A 15,555-nucleotide genomic window follows, 5' to 3' on the forward strand; every position below is an offset into this window, starting at 1 on the left:
TTGCTTAAGAAGTGGATATATTTAGAACCTGTCGTTATCCGGTCCTCAGGGGAGACAGCTCCGCGATTACTACACAGACTCTGATTTCAGCAGAGCCCTGCTAACTCCCGTTTTGGACCGTAGTTCTTTCCTGACAGCACAGAGGTGGGTGGGAGCCGGGTGGGGGTGGGGGGGGGATACTTGACCGCAAGAAGTCACTGAAGTCCTCCAGGTCCGTCTTTCTCAACCGTAACAAGCCAGGAAGAGAGCAATTGCCTCTTCTTTGGGTCACGTCGCCAGGGGGTGGGAAGTTGCTCGGGGAGCGGGCTCCCAGTGTGTCATCTGTCCCTGTGCCCCTCGGGGTCTGGGAGACCTGCAGGGCTGTGTGAGCCGTGTGGTACCTCCTGCACAGCTGTCCCTTGGAGAGTCGTTCCTGAGTCACTGTTAGCGCCCAGGCCTGAGCAGGCGGTTGGTGGCAGAGAGCAGGACTGGCACCCAAGGTCTAGAGTTTCCAGATCTGCCCGAGTGGGTGACACCGACGGAGTGGGGCAGGCACTGACAGGAGACAGCACCTGCCTTCAGGGTTTGGCTTCGCTGGGGATGAGGCATAGAGAGGGCTTTGGGGCGCTCAGGGAAGGAGCCCGGGGGCTGTCCAGGCTGCAGGGGGGTTCTTCCTGGCCTTGAGGGAGGTGGCAGTGCCGGGCTTGGCCAAGTCCGGAAGCAGTGGCCACTCATTCTCCAGAAATGCGTGTGCATGTAAGCAGAGTGCATTGATTTCCAGTGGGTACATAACAAGTCAGCACAAAGTGGACGGCTTATACAAAGACAGAAGTTTATTCTCTTACACTTCTGGAAGTCAGACGTCCAAAGCCGGGTGTTGGCAGGGCTGTGCTCCCTCTAAAGGCTCTGGGGGAGATCTTCCATGCCTCTGCCGGCTTCCGGCGGCCCCAGGCATTCTCTGCCTCGCGGCAGCTTCACTCCTAGCTCTGTCCCCATCTTCACGTGGCCTTCTCTTCTCTCTGGGTGTCTCCTGTAAGGACATGGTGTTGAATTTAGGACCCACCTGGATGATCCAGGATGACCTCATCTTGGGAGCCTTAAATACAACTGCAAAAACCCTTTATCTGAAGAAGATCACAAAGGCATAGGCTCCCCTGTGAGGGGACCCAGCTGGGTGGCTGCCCCGGCCACTCCTTAGCCCAGCTGGCCGCCTCTCCCACCCTGAGGAAAGACGTGGTGGCTCGGGGACAGCCATGAGCACTGTGAACGTGCCCCAGCCCCGGGTCACCAGCTGGAAGATTCTTACAAGGCGAGGAATGGGCCCTCCCACCCAGCATGGTAGCGACAGACGGCCAAGACTCAAAATCACCGTTCCTCCGCCTTAATGACCACCGTCACCGTCCCAAATTCACGCCCACCCACTGAGACCCAGGTCAAGCACACCTCCTCCGTGATGTCTGCCTGCCCTCTTCTCGCGGGGACGGCCTCCACCCCTCAGTTGCCAGGCCGTGAGGTCTTCATCCCTGTGTCTCCAGAGCCCGCCAAGGGCCCGGGTAGGCCACAGCACCCCGCTTCCAGGGAGACGAAGGTCAGAGCCTGGGCGTCTGCACAGGCTGCCCCTCCAGGGCTCCCTCCCGCCCTCCCCACCACATCCTCCCCTCAATACTGCCCTCCAGGCTCCGTCCTTGCCAGGAAGGGGGACCTCCCCCAGCATCTTCCCTCGTCTCCTTTTCCTTCCCAGGTTGGTCGTCGGGGCTCCGTTGGAAACCAGCGGCCACCAGAAGACGGGAGACGTGTACAAGTGTCCGGCGACCCAGGGGAACTGCACCAAGCTCAACCTGGGTAACTTGGGCCGCCGGCCCCTCCCCTAGAGGCGCCGCCGTCCAGGGCAGGGCATCTCTGATCCATGCCCGCCGTCACACCAGCTCCTCCTGGCTTCCCTGTGAGGGGACCCAGCTGCTCCGCATTTTACAGATGAGCACGCTGAGGCCAGAGGGAGGCAGCAGCTCTCCCACAGTCACACAGCTGGTCAGGGGCCAGCCAGGGTTCATGCCCAGGTCTCCAGTGTGCCAGGCTGTCGCTCTTTCTGACTCATCCACGGCCCCTCAACAGAGTAGAGCAGGAATGTTTCCTACTTTTCCTTCTGACTTTGAGATAATAACAATGGCCAACATCCTTACATAGTTTTACCACGCGCCAGGCCCTGGTTTAGGCACATTTAGATATTTTGGCTCATTTCATCCCCACAACAACCACATGAGATTTAATTGTGAATGACCTCCTGTGGCGGTGAGGGGACCTGCTTGGGTCACCCAGCTAATGAGCAGCAAGACCAGGACCCCCACCCAGGCAGGCTATAGCCACCCTTTAACCGTCCTGCGGCCCTGCCTTTCTGACGTGACGGCTCTTTCCTCACCGAGAGCTTTTGGGGCACCGGGGAGAGGCCATGAGCAAGCCCTTGTAAGTCTCGGTGCACCTGCACACGTGTGTGCACACAGCCCGCGTCCACTCAGGCACACACGCTCCTCTAAAGCACTGCCGCTTTGTCCTAAAGGTCAGACAGTGGCCAAGCCGTCGCCTTGCTGTCAGAGGGAGCAGAAGTCCCATTGGGCTGAGAAGCTGCGATTCCAGGCTTTGCCCTAGAGGATGGGTCTTCCCCCGGGCAGGACCCTCAGTCTCCCCCTCTTCTAGGAGGGGAGCCTCTGTCCTAGAGCAGTGCGGCGGGGCTCCCCGGGTAGGCCGACGGGGGAGCAGCCGGGTGGGGAGACACGGCAGAGCTTCAGGAGACAAGCAGCTGGATGGAAAGGGCACATCAAAGAGAAAACCTGAGAACCCAGATCCCCAGGCAGCCCACCGTCCGAGTGCTTAGTGCTGGAGGCCCCGCCGGTACACCGGCGTCAGCGCCGCTGGAGGGAGGCTCAAACCCCAGCACAGCCGGGCCCAGACTTCAGTGAGAAACCGGTCTAGGGAGGGCAGGAGTCCGTCTGGGGCCTCGTGGGTCCCGGTCATCACCACCCTGAGAGCAGTCCCCCAAGCAGGCCAAGCTGGATGCTCCTTCCAGCTGCGCAGTTCCCTCGCTGGGTGTCCAGGAGAAGCCCACATTCTCTCTATGAGCCTCCGGTCACTCCTGTGTGACCCCAGGATCCATTCCAGGTCTGATAGGTCCCCTAGCCTTTATTGGGCACCTGGTACGTGCCAAGCACAATGCTAGCACCTGCAGATACAGCAGGGAACAAGGAGCCAAGGGCCCTGCTGGGAGGGCACAGTCAGCGAGTAGACACACTGGAAGGCAGGATCATCTCAGGTGGGCATAGATGCTGTGTGATAAACCAGGTGCTGTGATGAGAGAGGCTGGTGGGGAGGAGGGAGGGAGAGGGTTCTACGTTAGCACGGTGGTCAGGGAAGCCTGACACCTGAGCAGGTAACTTTTGAGCAAAGATTTGATGGTGAGACAGAGTCGGGTGGGACCAGAGTATTACAGGCAGAAGAGAAGCAAGTGCAAAGGTCTTGAGGTTGGGAAGAGCTGTGTGGCCGGGGCAGAGGGAGAGAGGATGGTGGTGGGAGGCATCCACACTGGGCTTGGGGACTGGGCCACCGAGAAAAGCTCCTGTCCCAGTGGGGACACAGACCCACGAACCCGTCGTTGAGTTTCCTTTGCCACTCCGGTTTCCAACGTGGACCCGCTTTCCCTCTGAAGAAGGGGGAGCCCCTGCTTTCAGTGACAGACATGAAGCCGTCAGAGCCTGAAAACTTTCCTGAACTGGGGCTTCAGCCGGGAGGCGAGTGGGCAGCAGAGTGAGCGGGGGCCGAGGAGAAGTGCTGGTCAGGAGGCTCCTCGTCTGACAAGGGTTCCTTTCTCTCCATACAGGTTCAGCCCCACAGTGGGGATGCAAGGGAGGGAAACCCAAGCCCCAAGTTCTCCTATGGCCTCTCCTGGCTCCGAGCCCCACCGAGCCAGGAGTGCTCTTTCCTCCCTCTCCAGGGAAGTGGGTGTCAGCCATTCACACCTCAGTGTTGAAGAGTCCCCCTCAGGGGCTTTCTTCCCAACAGCTGGATGGAGTTGGGGTTTTAATGAGGGGTTGGGGCTTCGGGGAGGGGATGTGATTCTGGAAGGCAGGTCCTAAGTGAGGAGGGGCTTGTGCCCCAAGAAAGGTGTCGGTCTCTCCTGGTCACAGAGGGGAGGTTAGTCGCTGCCCCAAATCCACGAACAGCAGGAGCAGGACTTGAGCCTGAGTCTTTCTTCCTCCAGCACAAGGGTCTTCCCCACCAACCGCCGGGCTGCCAGTCTCACTAAGGACTTCAGTCACTGGGACAAGAGATAAACAGAGGGGGCAGGGTGAGGCGAGGGACCCACCCCTTAAATAAATGAAGGGCAGAACTCTCCAAGCCGCGGAGGGAGGACGTTGCCCGGCTGGTGCTTGGAGCCTCCTCTCCAGGTGTCTCACTCCATCCCACGCCGCCATGGCCCTGCCGCCGGGCGGGAAACCTCGGATGTAATGTTGGACATTCCTGGGTTCAGGACCCCGCATTATCGTTTACCAGCGACTGACCTCACGGAAGGCACTAACCCTCGGTGCACCCTGGCTTTCTTGTCTGTACGATGGACGTGGTGACTCCTGGGCCTCCTGGGAGGGTGCATGTGGGCGGCACTCTGGGAATGAGACACCAGAGGAGCCCCGGGTGACTCCTGTTGCTTTCTCTCCGGTTTGCTTGGACAGACAAGACGGAAAGCAATCCCAGGCCCAGGGGGGCTGGATTTCAAAAGGAGCCTTAGTACAAACTGAAGGAAACCAGAGGGAAGAAATGAAACAGCAGACACGGCTGCCCCCGCCCCAGCCCACAGCATGGCCGGGCGTCTGATGCTCTGGCCTCTGTCCAGCCCAGGCCCCACACCCTGCCGGCCTGGGCCCCCTGAGGGCAGGCCAGTTCTTCACACCCCCTCCCCCAAGCAGAGGAGGTGCCTCGGTGCTGCTCACAGCAGAGGAGGAGTGCTCGCTCTGGGTGTAACAAAATGCCCGACACACACACACACACACACCCTGGGGAATTCAAGCTCACCCCCTCCCCTCAGTGACCGGACGGGATGATCCAGTAAAAGCTTCCCTGATACACCTGTTAATTATTCTAACCCGCCATGACCCTCCTCCTCCGCCCAGTTGGCTGATAACGTTGGTGATGTTCTTGGGCGAGACCCTGTGCTCTGGAAGGCTCTTGTGAAGTTGTCAGCATATGTCAGTTTATCAGGTGAGCAGAGAACCAGGCCCTGAGAGTCGGGCAGGGGACTGGTAAGTTTCAGTGGCAGGTTACCTTGAAGAAAAGTGCAGAGGAGACACTACATGGAGAAGCCACCCTCACTGGGGGGCCCTGGATGTGTGGGGTGAGGCACAGAGGAAGGGCTGGTGGCGGGAAAGGTCTGGACTAGGAGACGGAAGGCTCTTCCGTGTGCTTGCTGTGTGACTTCGGGCAGCTTGCTTGGCCTTTCTGAGACTCTCATTCCTCATCTCCGAGGGAGTTGAGAGGAAGTCATTAGACCATGTCTGGGCAAGGCCTTAGGAAACTGTGAAGGGCTGCACTGACATGCAGACAAGTGAAGCGTCCAGAGAGGCCAGGAGAGTCAGGGAGGACTCTGCCTGCTGCCAGCCCTGCTCGGGCTCCTCTGGTGCCAGGAGCAGCAGCAGACTGTGGGCGGAGGGCGGGCAGGAGGGGGCTGCAGGCTGAGCTTCTCCCTCCTACCCCAGGAAGGGTCACCCTGTCCAACGTGTCCGAGAGGAAGGACAACATGCGTCTCGGCCTGAGCCTGGCCACCAACCCCAAGGACAACAGCTTCCTGGTAAGAGCCACCCGCCCCCTCTCCGAGCCCTTCCCGCCCACGGGCCCTCTGCTTGGGGCTGCGAGGGGCATTGGATGGCGGAGTGAGTCTGCCCACCAGGCTGCCTGTCCGCACACACACACAACCTGAAAAGGAACAGGAATAAATACAGACATTCAGCAGTCCAGTGGGGCGGGGGCGGGGGCGGGAAGGCCTGTCCCTTCCTTTGGGGAGTCAGATTTCCAATGCAGAGGCCAGACCCCTGCTCCAGCTTTGATCCAGGAAACAGGACACGTCACACACTCTGAGAAGACTTTGTGGGGAGCCACGCACGAGTGAGCACAGGGGAGGGTCCGAGCGATGGGCCACCTGGGCCGCACAGGGTCAGATGGGAAGGCTTCCCAGAGGAGGTTTCCGTCTTGTTCTTAAAGAAGAGGCTGGTCTCAGCAAGGAAGAAAGAGGAGGGTATTTGGGCTGAGGAGGTAGAGGCATTCATTAATTTAAACTATTTTTTGAGCACCTGTAACACCCTGAGCCTGATGCCAGGCGCTGGGGACTCAGCAGTCGGCAGAGCTCCTGCCCTCCTGGAGCTCCTGTTCTGGGCGGGGGAGAGGCGACACATGATGCCGGGTCAGAGGGGCCGCGGCGGCTGTGCTGGGAGGCCTCTGCGCCCACCCAGGTGAGCGTGTCCAGGCTTCGCACACAGCGGGCGAGTGCGGGTGGCGTGGTGCACTGGTGCTGCCTGCTGCTCGCCACCAGGTCTGCGTGAACCACCACAGATGTGGGTGAGGCTGGGCCTGACAGCTCCTAGAAACAGCTGCCAGGAAGCTGTCAGAGGAAAAATGACCCCAGAGAGCCCAGTAAGGTGCATAACTCATTTTAAGATGGGAGGGCTAGTGTCACTCTCTGTTCTTGTCCATCCGTCCATCTGTGTTGACAGATGAGCCGTGTGGGGTGTGAGCACAGACACCAGAGCAGTGAGAGCACTGGGTGCTCGGAGACCCCAGGAGAGCACAGTGGCTCGGCCAGGGAGGGTCCTGCAGGACCTTGATGCGCAGCCAGACCACAGCCCTCATCTTCCCCAACCAAGGGCAACAGGGCCCCTGGCCCTGTCCACCCGTGCTTGTCAGGGGCTTTGCTCTGACTCTCTTTTCCTCCCGAGGCTCCTTGTCACATTCCTACTAACTTGATTTCACCTACTTCACAAGGTGGAATGACCGTTCAAGAGGGGTGGTGTGATACCATCCCTGGGGCCTCTCTGGGTAGTTTAAGACCTTAGTTTATGAGTAGAAGTTTTATTAATTCATTCTCTCATCCATTCACTCATTAGCACATCCCCCAACCAAATGTCTTTCCCTCTATTCATCCATCCATCCATTCATTGATCCACCCATCTGTCTGTGTATCAGACCAACCCACCTCCCCATCCATCCATCATTCACCACCCATCCACCCTTCCATCCATCCATCATTCACCACCCATCCACCCTTCCATCCATCCATCCATCATCCATCCATCCATCATCCACCATCCATCCATCATTCACCATCCACCCTTCCGTCCATCCAGCCAGCCATCCACCTATAGTTTATCCATCTGTCCATCATCCATCCCTCCATCTTCCTTCTATCCCTCCAGCCAGCATCCATCATCTACTCACCCATTATTCATTCTCCCCCACTTCCAAAAATAATTTTCAGAAGCTTCAACAAAGGACACAGATAACAAAACCTTTAAAATCTGAATTTAAAAAGAAAGCTAATTTGAAAAAAAAAAGAAAGAAAGTGAAATAATTATTCCCCCAAACCAAAGGAAATCACAGCCCAAAATGCAGTCCTGGACCTCCCGGCAGCAGGACAACCCCGGAGGGTTGACGCTGGGCTTTCACTTGTATGACCCTGACTCTGAGAGGGGCTCATCGCTCAGTCTTTAGGAGGGGCTGACAGCAATGTTTTTGGTCACAAATTCAGAGAAATACCAGAGACGTTCTTTTTTCTTTCCTTAGTAAGAGCCACGGGCATGTTAGTCAGACCCAGTCCTGGACGTTTGCCCAGTAGTGACCTTCAGGTGACCTCTTCAGAGAGACCCCTGAAGGGGCCAGTCCCGTGGGTGAAAGGCTTCCCCGGACCCTGAGGTGGGGGTGCTGGCAGGATGAAGGAGAGCCACAGCCCTGAGGAGGGGGTGGAGAAGGGGACCCTTGGAAATACCGCAGAGGAGGACTCGAAGGTTAGTTTTTCTCCATCTCACCTGAAACCAGGGGAACTGCTGCACACGACAGCAAGAGAGAGTTCCGTAGACTCAGAGAAGGCCCGCTGGGTCCTAGGGCCTCCGGCACGCAGACGGAGGATTCTGTCCTGCGTGGTGCAGGTCGGCGCTGGGCCGAAGGCTGTTGCGCCTGGGCCCTCTCTGGGGCCCCTCACTGACCAGGGTCTGTGCCGTGCTTCACAGGCCTGCAGCCCGCTCTGGTCTCACGAGTGTGGGAGTTCCTACTACACCACAGGGATGTGTTCACGAGTCAACTCCAACTTCAGGTTCTCCAAGACCGTGGCCCCAGCTCTCCAAAGTAAGTGGCTACAAATCTGCAGGCTTAGGCTGCGCCTTTTTGGGGGGGGAGCGGTTCTGAATCTCTGATTTATTAGACAGCATGGAAATAACAGGTTTAGGTTATTTTACAAAAAGAGCTGAAGCCTCAGGGGAGGCTCTGGGCTCTGATCACCACTACCCTGCGGCGACAGAGCAGCACTTGGACTCCGACGGCGCCCTGTGGGGTCCTGATCCTGGCCCACCCTCCCCCACAGAGTGAGGGTCCGGGCAAATGAACTAAGGTTATGAAGACCATCCTGCAGCCAGAGGGGCTCACTGAAAACCCACCTGAGTGAGTGAGAGGTTGCTGGGCCGCCGTGTACAGCAGGCACGCTGCGCACTGCACGATTCTGGGGACATCATTAGACTACAGTGTGAACGGTGCCCTCTGATACTATGCAGTGTGGTTGCTCTGTAGGTGGAAGGCCCAGGAGAATAGACCTATCCCTGCTAATGTTCCCATCTAATTGGTGTTCCTGGATATGAGGAAGCTCTGCCCAGCCTTCCCAGAGCCTCACGGAACGCAAAAACTCCCACTCACTCCCCACCTGCCAGGAAGATCCGGGGAAGTAATGCTGAGACCTTGCCTCCCACGAGCGCAGACTGCCTGGCTCCATGCCTCCCTGTTTCCTCTGGGCTAAACGCCATCGTCCAAGCAGCTGCCGTCCGCCTTACTGAGGGCGAGGGGATTAGCACCTCTAGCTAGAGGCAGCCCGCCTCCAAACAACAGGGCCCAGTCAGAGATGGGACGCGGGGCTGGGAGGGAGGACGCAGCATCAGTGCAGCAGGGGCTGGACGGGGCTCCTCTGGGGGCCGAGGAGGCCTCAATTCTATCCTCACAACATGTCTGGGGTTGGGGAGGAGGCCCGTGGCCAGGAGCTCACTCCCTAGGGCTGCTCTTTCCTCCGGGCCGAGGTGTGACCATCTCAGCCTCCCAGAACCTCCTGTGTGGAGGCTTCCTCACAGGCTGACCAGCAGCAGTGCCCCAGGAGCTCCGCAGGTCCAGATCCCAGGGCAGCCCCCACAACCCCTGCCACCGCCATGGAGGTTCTAATTCAGCAGGTCCAGGGTAAGCCCCAGGGTGTGTGTTTCAAAGGCATGTTCAGCCATGTTTAGGAGCCACAGACCAGGTTCTTCCCAAGGTGTCATAGAAAGAAAAAATTGAAATTGTAAGAAAGAAATGAGTAATAATAAATGCATTCTAATAATAAAACTGGCTTTAAAATCAAAGAAACCTGGTCCCTGCCACTAGATTGGAAACCCCTCCTAAACAGGGAGTTTCATCTTATCTCCTTGTGGCCGGCGGCACCACGCAGCACTCCAGCACGTGGCGGGCGCTCAGGACACAGGTGTTGGGCTGAAGGACACAGGAGAAGGACAAAGCTATCAGGTGCCTGCCGTGAGGCGGGAGGTGTAGGGCGATCACGTGCTGTGCACAGCAGGCGGAAGAGACCAGAGTACCCACACAGCCTCTCCTGAAGTGGGACCTCCTCTGCGACGCTCAGCATCTCAGTCACCCAGACGCTTGTGAAGTGCTCTGTCAGACGCGGGACCTGCAATGGGCGCCCGGGCTCTGAGCCACCTCCGTCCTCGCCTGGGAGCTCTGATGTCATGCTACACCCTCGTGATGTGGTTACTTCAGGAGTTACTGGAATGCTTAACTCACAAAGGCCCCCACTGCTCTGCTGTGAAGTAGATTGAAATCCTTTGTGAAAACTCTCCAGCAGAAATAAGCAGATGCCCGAGATTTCAGTGCGAAGCCGTATAGTAAATATCACATCTGTATTGTATCACATCTTATTTCAAAGTAACCCCAGCTGTTTCACAAACAGAAGTAAACTACTTAGATGTTAAAAGAAGTTTTCTACTTTTGTTATGGTGCCAATGTTGGATTCATTTTCTTTGTTGGTTTCTATTATTGTTTTAATTTGATATTAACATTACAAGAATGCAGAAAAACCTTCAGGCTTGGAGCACAAGAGTTTGACCTGGTGGTGTCATTGCCACGTTAACAAAGTGGTTTGTTTAAAAAAAAACAACAGAAAGGGGACCAGGTAGAGTCTTGAGCACCTGCTTGTGCTCAGACCTGGAAGCACCGTTGTGCTGATTTCTCGTGGCGATCCACCACGATCACTTCGCCTGTTTTACAGAAGAGAAAACCGATGCCAAGGTGTTAAGTAACTTGCCCAAGGTCAAAGCCAGGAGTCAGCAGCCTGATGCCTGATTCCACATCCCTAACCGTTCTACCGTGCCTCCCTCCTAAGAACTGAATCCCGTTCAGTCTGGTGGAACATGGTACCTTGCCAGCCTGCCCACTGCAGTAAAGTAGACAATAATGAGGTACCGATTTGGGCAGTGTTGGCTGCATCCCAAACAGGGACCAGCTGACCGTGGTCGGCTCCTGGTGGGGAGCAGGGGCAGTCAGGCTTCATCTACACTCTGCTCAGACAGCCAGCGCAGAGCTGGGGACACAGCCAGGAATCCCTGGGCTCCTTATTCACGTTGCCCAAATAAACGTTTAGCCCGAGGACAGCTCCCCATCCGTGCTTCCTTGGACAGTCATCCAGAGAATCAGAGACTTGCAGACACTGGCTCCTCGGGTGGCTATGACCATGTGCCTGCTTCCCAGGGTGCCAGACCTACATGGACATCGTCATCGTCCTGGACGGCTCCAACAGCATCTACCCCTGGGTGGAGGTCCAGCACTTCCTCATCAACATCCTGAAGAAGTTTTACATCGGCCCTGGGCAGATCCAGGTGAGCATGGCTGGGATGGTTTCCTCCTCCAAACAGGGCCCCTCAAGCCCATGGCAGATGCCGCCTGGGGGTTTGGGGGAGCATCTTTGCAGGCACCAGAGAAGTGTAGGCGACAGGGCCAGCAGGAGGGTCCTGCGGACCCTCGTCAAGGGACGTCAAGGGACAGCATGGGGGAGACCTCCTGCATGGGCAGACACCGTCTTCTGGGACAGACACCACCTAGTAACAAAAACTTGGATCAGCCAGAGAGTGAGAAGCAAGGCAGGAAAGGCTGAGTAGGCACTGAAACCCTGCTGGGGGAGGCACCGGGAGCATCAGACACGTTGATCTCAGAGAAGAGACAGGGAGCTCAACACTGCCGGCGTGTCCTGAAACGCTGCCGAGCTAATGAGGGGAGAGACTTGTCCTGTGTTGTCTCGGCAGGCCCGGCAAGGACCTGAGAAGGGAGGTGACAGAGTGGCGGAGTTCAAGTCAACCTAAGAAATCACTTCGTAACAATTAGAGCTGTTAGAAAGGGAGGGGGCTTTCTCCTGGAGTAATGAGACCCCCCCCGAGAGATCACCTGGTGGGGAGGGTGCAGGTCCAGCCGTGGAAATGCACTTGTGCAGAGTAAACTCTGTGGGCCCATCCAGCAGTGACAGTTTGTCATTCTAGTCCTGCTCCAGGTCTTCCAGGTTTTTTGTTTAGTTTTCAGGCTATTAATATTGTCGGTGGTTTATCTACCTCGGGGATAAAAGAGCCTCTTCTCCAAATTGGAAGGAACCGTAGTTCCAGAGTCTGGGGAACAGTGCGGTGGCCCTCCACCGGTGCTGCCCCCGAGACTGCAGGCTTCAACTCCGTGCTCAGCTTTTGTCTTTTTAAGTGAGAAGCTTCATCTGCTGGGCCTTTCTTTGCGTCACGGCCTCCTCTCTCGATGTACACCTTCCACTTGTCTCATGATGCCTTCCGTTCATTCTCAGAGCTCTGCAGAGCCTGCTTCCTTTCTGCTTAGCTCCTCTCCCTTGGGAAGGTCCCCATTACTCCTCTCTCCTGAACAGTCACAGACGGAGAGATGACTCTGGGGAGCTCGCCACCGAAGGGCCAGCTTTCAGGCGTCACGACGTCCCACCGCCCTCCCCTCTAACTCGCAGGTTGGAGTTGTTCAGTACGGAGAAGACGTGGTACATGAATTTCACCTCAACGACTACAGGTCCGTAAAGGATGTGGTGGAAGCTGCCAGCCACATTGAGCAGAGAGGAGGAACAGAGACCCGCACAGCATTTGGCATTGAATTTGCTCGGTAAAAAAATAATAATTTTTCTAAATCTCAGATAACGTTCTAAATTATCTATTGCTGTGTAACGAATCTGCACAAAATGTAGCACCTTGAGAGACAGTAACTTATTAATCCCTCAAAGTTCTGGGCATTCGCTGGGCTCAGCTGATCAGTTCTCCCTTGGGTTCTCTCATGAGGCTGATGTTCGGTATCAGCTGGGGCTGTTGTCATCTGTAGGTTGGACTGGGCTGGACATCTAAACGGCACAGCCTGTGGCTGGTGGGGGGTGCTGGCGGCTGGCTGGAAGCTCAGCTGAGGCTGGGGATCTGAGCACCCATGCGTGGCCAGGTGGCGTGGCTTTCTCCCTGTGTGGCACCCAGGCTTTGAGAGGAAGCACCCCCAGAATGAGTTTCCCAGCAGACCCATGCTCCGTGCAGGAGTCCCAGATGTAACTTCCACACAGTCTGTTGATTGAGTGAGTCACTAAGGCCAGCCCAGGTTCAAGGGGAAGAGAACTTGATCCCCTCCCCTGACGGAGGGGTGGCACGGTCAGATTGCAGGAGAGCATTTGGGGGATCAGGGGTATTTTTGCAGCCAACTTTGGGAAGTGTGTGCTGCCACAGAGACCCGATAAAAAGTGTGTGAGTTCTCTGAGGGCAGAATCTGCCAGGGGGGGCTTGTCATCGCTGGAATGTGAAGAGCATGGTTGAATCTAGCATCTGAGATTATAGAGCAATGAGGCCAGTTCCTGAAACATCACACCAGGACTCACTGGGATGAGGGACGCTGTCTCAGCAGCCACGGAGGCCGCTACGTGCTTATCCCCAGGATGCTGCCGCTGCTCAGAACGCTGTACTTCACCCCCCAGATTCAGGAAGCAATCTTACAGTCAGTTCCCCAAGATCTCTCCAGCTGTGGCCTAACTTCTAAGATGACTATGTCCACGGCGTTTAGATTTTGAACGTATAAATTTTGCACCCATGAATAGGTGCTCTGCTCATGTTCATGAGACCGCACAAATGTTCCCCGAGACCACAGTCCCGTCACTTTATAATATGGTTGTAAACCCACCTCACACAGGGTCAGTGAGCGTGTTTAACAGAATTCCACAATGTGAGAACTATTTAGCAGTAACATGATTTCACGCGGTGAAAAGAGTAAGTCTTTCTCAACTACACAACCTGTATGGTTAAGTTACTGCTCCACCAGCATATTTCTGTTCACTGATAAAACTTGCTCAAGCTTTTTTCCTAAATGAGCTTCCCTCTGTGTAAGGATGGCTCTTATGCTCACAAAGGTAGACCTTTTTGCTGTTTTGTCGACATGGGTGTTCGCCCCTGAGACCCCGAGCAGGCCCTTGTGAGGTGACTGGCGGAACACAGGGAGGCCCCGCGCACTGACCTGCACAGAGAGGGAGCCCTCTGTTTCCGGCTCATTTCCAGCCCATCTCCCCCGGGTCAGTGGTGACTGTGTGACCCACCCAGGAGTTTGAACCGCCGTGTCTTGTGAGCACTGCTGCGGCGTACAGTCTGCACCTCAAGTCAACTCTGAAATCTGAGCTTCCCCGCCTGCCAAGTGTGGGTCCCAAATTACAGCCAGTGCCTTTTAAGGTGGAGGATTTTCTCTCCTCACTCAGCTGTTCTTCGTGCCTTTTGCCCGTGCACCTACCAGACTACGAAGGTCCAGGCCATGGATCTGAGGGGTTATTAGGATGGCCGAGAGTGGGAGGGCTGCCAAGATGGGGCATTTGACTTGTCCTGGGAAGACCCCAGGATTTCAGCAGGGAGAGGTGGCAAGAAGACATTCCACAGAAGACGTTCTGCCCCGATAAGGGCAGAGGAGATGGAGAGTCAAGGAGCATTTGTGCTCAGAGCCCTGCTCTGAGCATGGTGTGAGGTTCATGGTGGGGGAAGTGATCCCGCACCTGGGGGCACCAGACTGCGAGCGACCGTGTTGTGGCTAAAGCAACCATGGGTGGGCGCTAAAGGCCTGAGGATGAGGACTTGCCATCAGATGTGCAGGTGAAGGTGGACGTGGCGGACTTTGGGGGAAGGGAAGGGGACAGCGCTGTGACTTCACCTTCGTTCACGCCGCACTTTTACTGAGCGTGCACCATGTGCCTCACACTGTTTTCGGCACTGGGTGTAGATCAGTAAACAAAACAGATAAATGTCCAGCCCTCATGAAGCTGACATTCTAGAGGGTGAGGCAGAGGCAGACAATAAAGCAAAAAAAGAAAGAAAGAAATAGTACAGTACACTGGAGGAAGACAAAGGCTCGGGGGGGCGGGGGGCTGGAGCCTGGCAAAGGCAGCCAGGCAGGTTGGAGAGGACAGACGTTTAATCGGCACTAACAGCGTCGTCGGGGAAGGCTTCACCAAGGGATGACGTTTGAGTGGAGACTCGAAGGAGGTGAGAAAGTTGGCCAGGCAGGCGTCTGGCTGGAAGGTTCCAGTAGAGGGGGCAGCTCGGACAAAGGCCCTGAGACAGGAGCGTGCCTGGTGGTCCCAGGATCAATGGAGAGTCCAGCAGGAGGAGGGGTTCAGAGGGATAATGGGCCAGGTCAGGGGGCCTGGGAGAACTGGGGCCCAGGGCAGGTTTAGAGCAGAAGGAGACGTGAAGTGACCTGCTCTTTCCACGGGGCCACACTGGCTTCCCAGTTCATGAAACCTGTTGCGAGTATAAAGCTCACACTGCTCTCCAGTAATTTATAGTCGATTTACAAGGCAACAAATCTAAGTCTTTTACACAATGCAAATTCACAGTTTAAAACCTGATGACTCATGCCAGTATCTGCACTGTTACAGATCCACACAGACATGCACGCTATTCCACTGTATGGAAATATGATGCTGAAATGTCCTTTGGCTCCATGTGTAATAAATCCTATTTTCCCCTGCCGTATTTTGTTCTCATGGAGTTTTGGTCCTGGACCTGACCCTCCAGTGAGGTCATGTGAGCACCAAGATTCTCCTTTGAGGGACTAGCAGTGCCCCCTCCCCTGGGTCGGGCTTCAGCCCAAAATATTCTCACATGTGCCTCTGCCCTGCTTCCGTTCATACCTCAGACTAAAATTAGAGCGTTTCTTAAGCCAGCCTATCAAGAGTATCATAAAACTGCCAAGAGAACGAACAGCAAATGGTCTGTCTCTCTTCACTGGTAGCTTGAAGAT

The 15,555-nt window shown here is 56.0% G+C and overlaps 1 protein-coding gene across 1 annotated transcript in view; it reads left to right on the top strand.

Annotated features, from left to right (window-relative positions):
- Positions 1 to 15,555, top strand: part of ITGA11 (integrin subunit alpha 11) — a 111,608-nt gene that overhangs the window by 50,039 nt on the left and 46,014 nt on the right. The window contains exons 3-7 of the mRNA XM_072951168.1: positions 1,721 to 1,821; positions 5,718 to 5,809; positions 8,238 to 8,352; positions 11,002 to 11,129; positions 12,260 to 12,408. Of these exons, the coding sequence (XP_072807269.1) occupies positions 1,721 to 1,821; positions 5,718 to 5,809; positions 8,238 to 8,352; positions 11,002 to 11,129; positions 12,260 to 12,408 (585 nt within the window). The remainder of the gene's footprint in view (positions 1 to 1,720; positions 1,822 to 5,717; positions 5,810 to 8,237; positions 8,353 to 11,001; positions 11,130 to 12,259; positions 12,409 to 15,555) is intronic.

Source organism: Vicugna pacos, chromosome 27 (genome assembly GCF_048564905.1).
Source record: "Vicugna pacos chromosome 27, VicPac4, whole genome shotgun sequence".
In the NCBI taxonomy this organism is placed as follows: Eukaryota; Metazoa; Chordata; class Mammalia; order Artiodactyla; family Camelidae; genus Vicugna; species Vicugna pacos.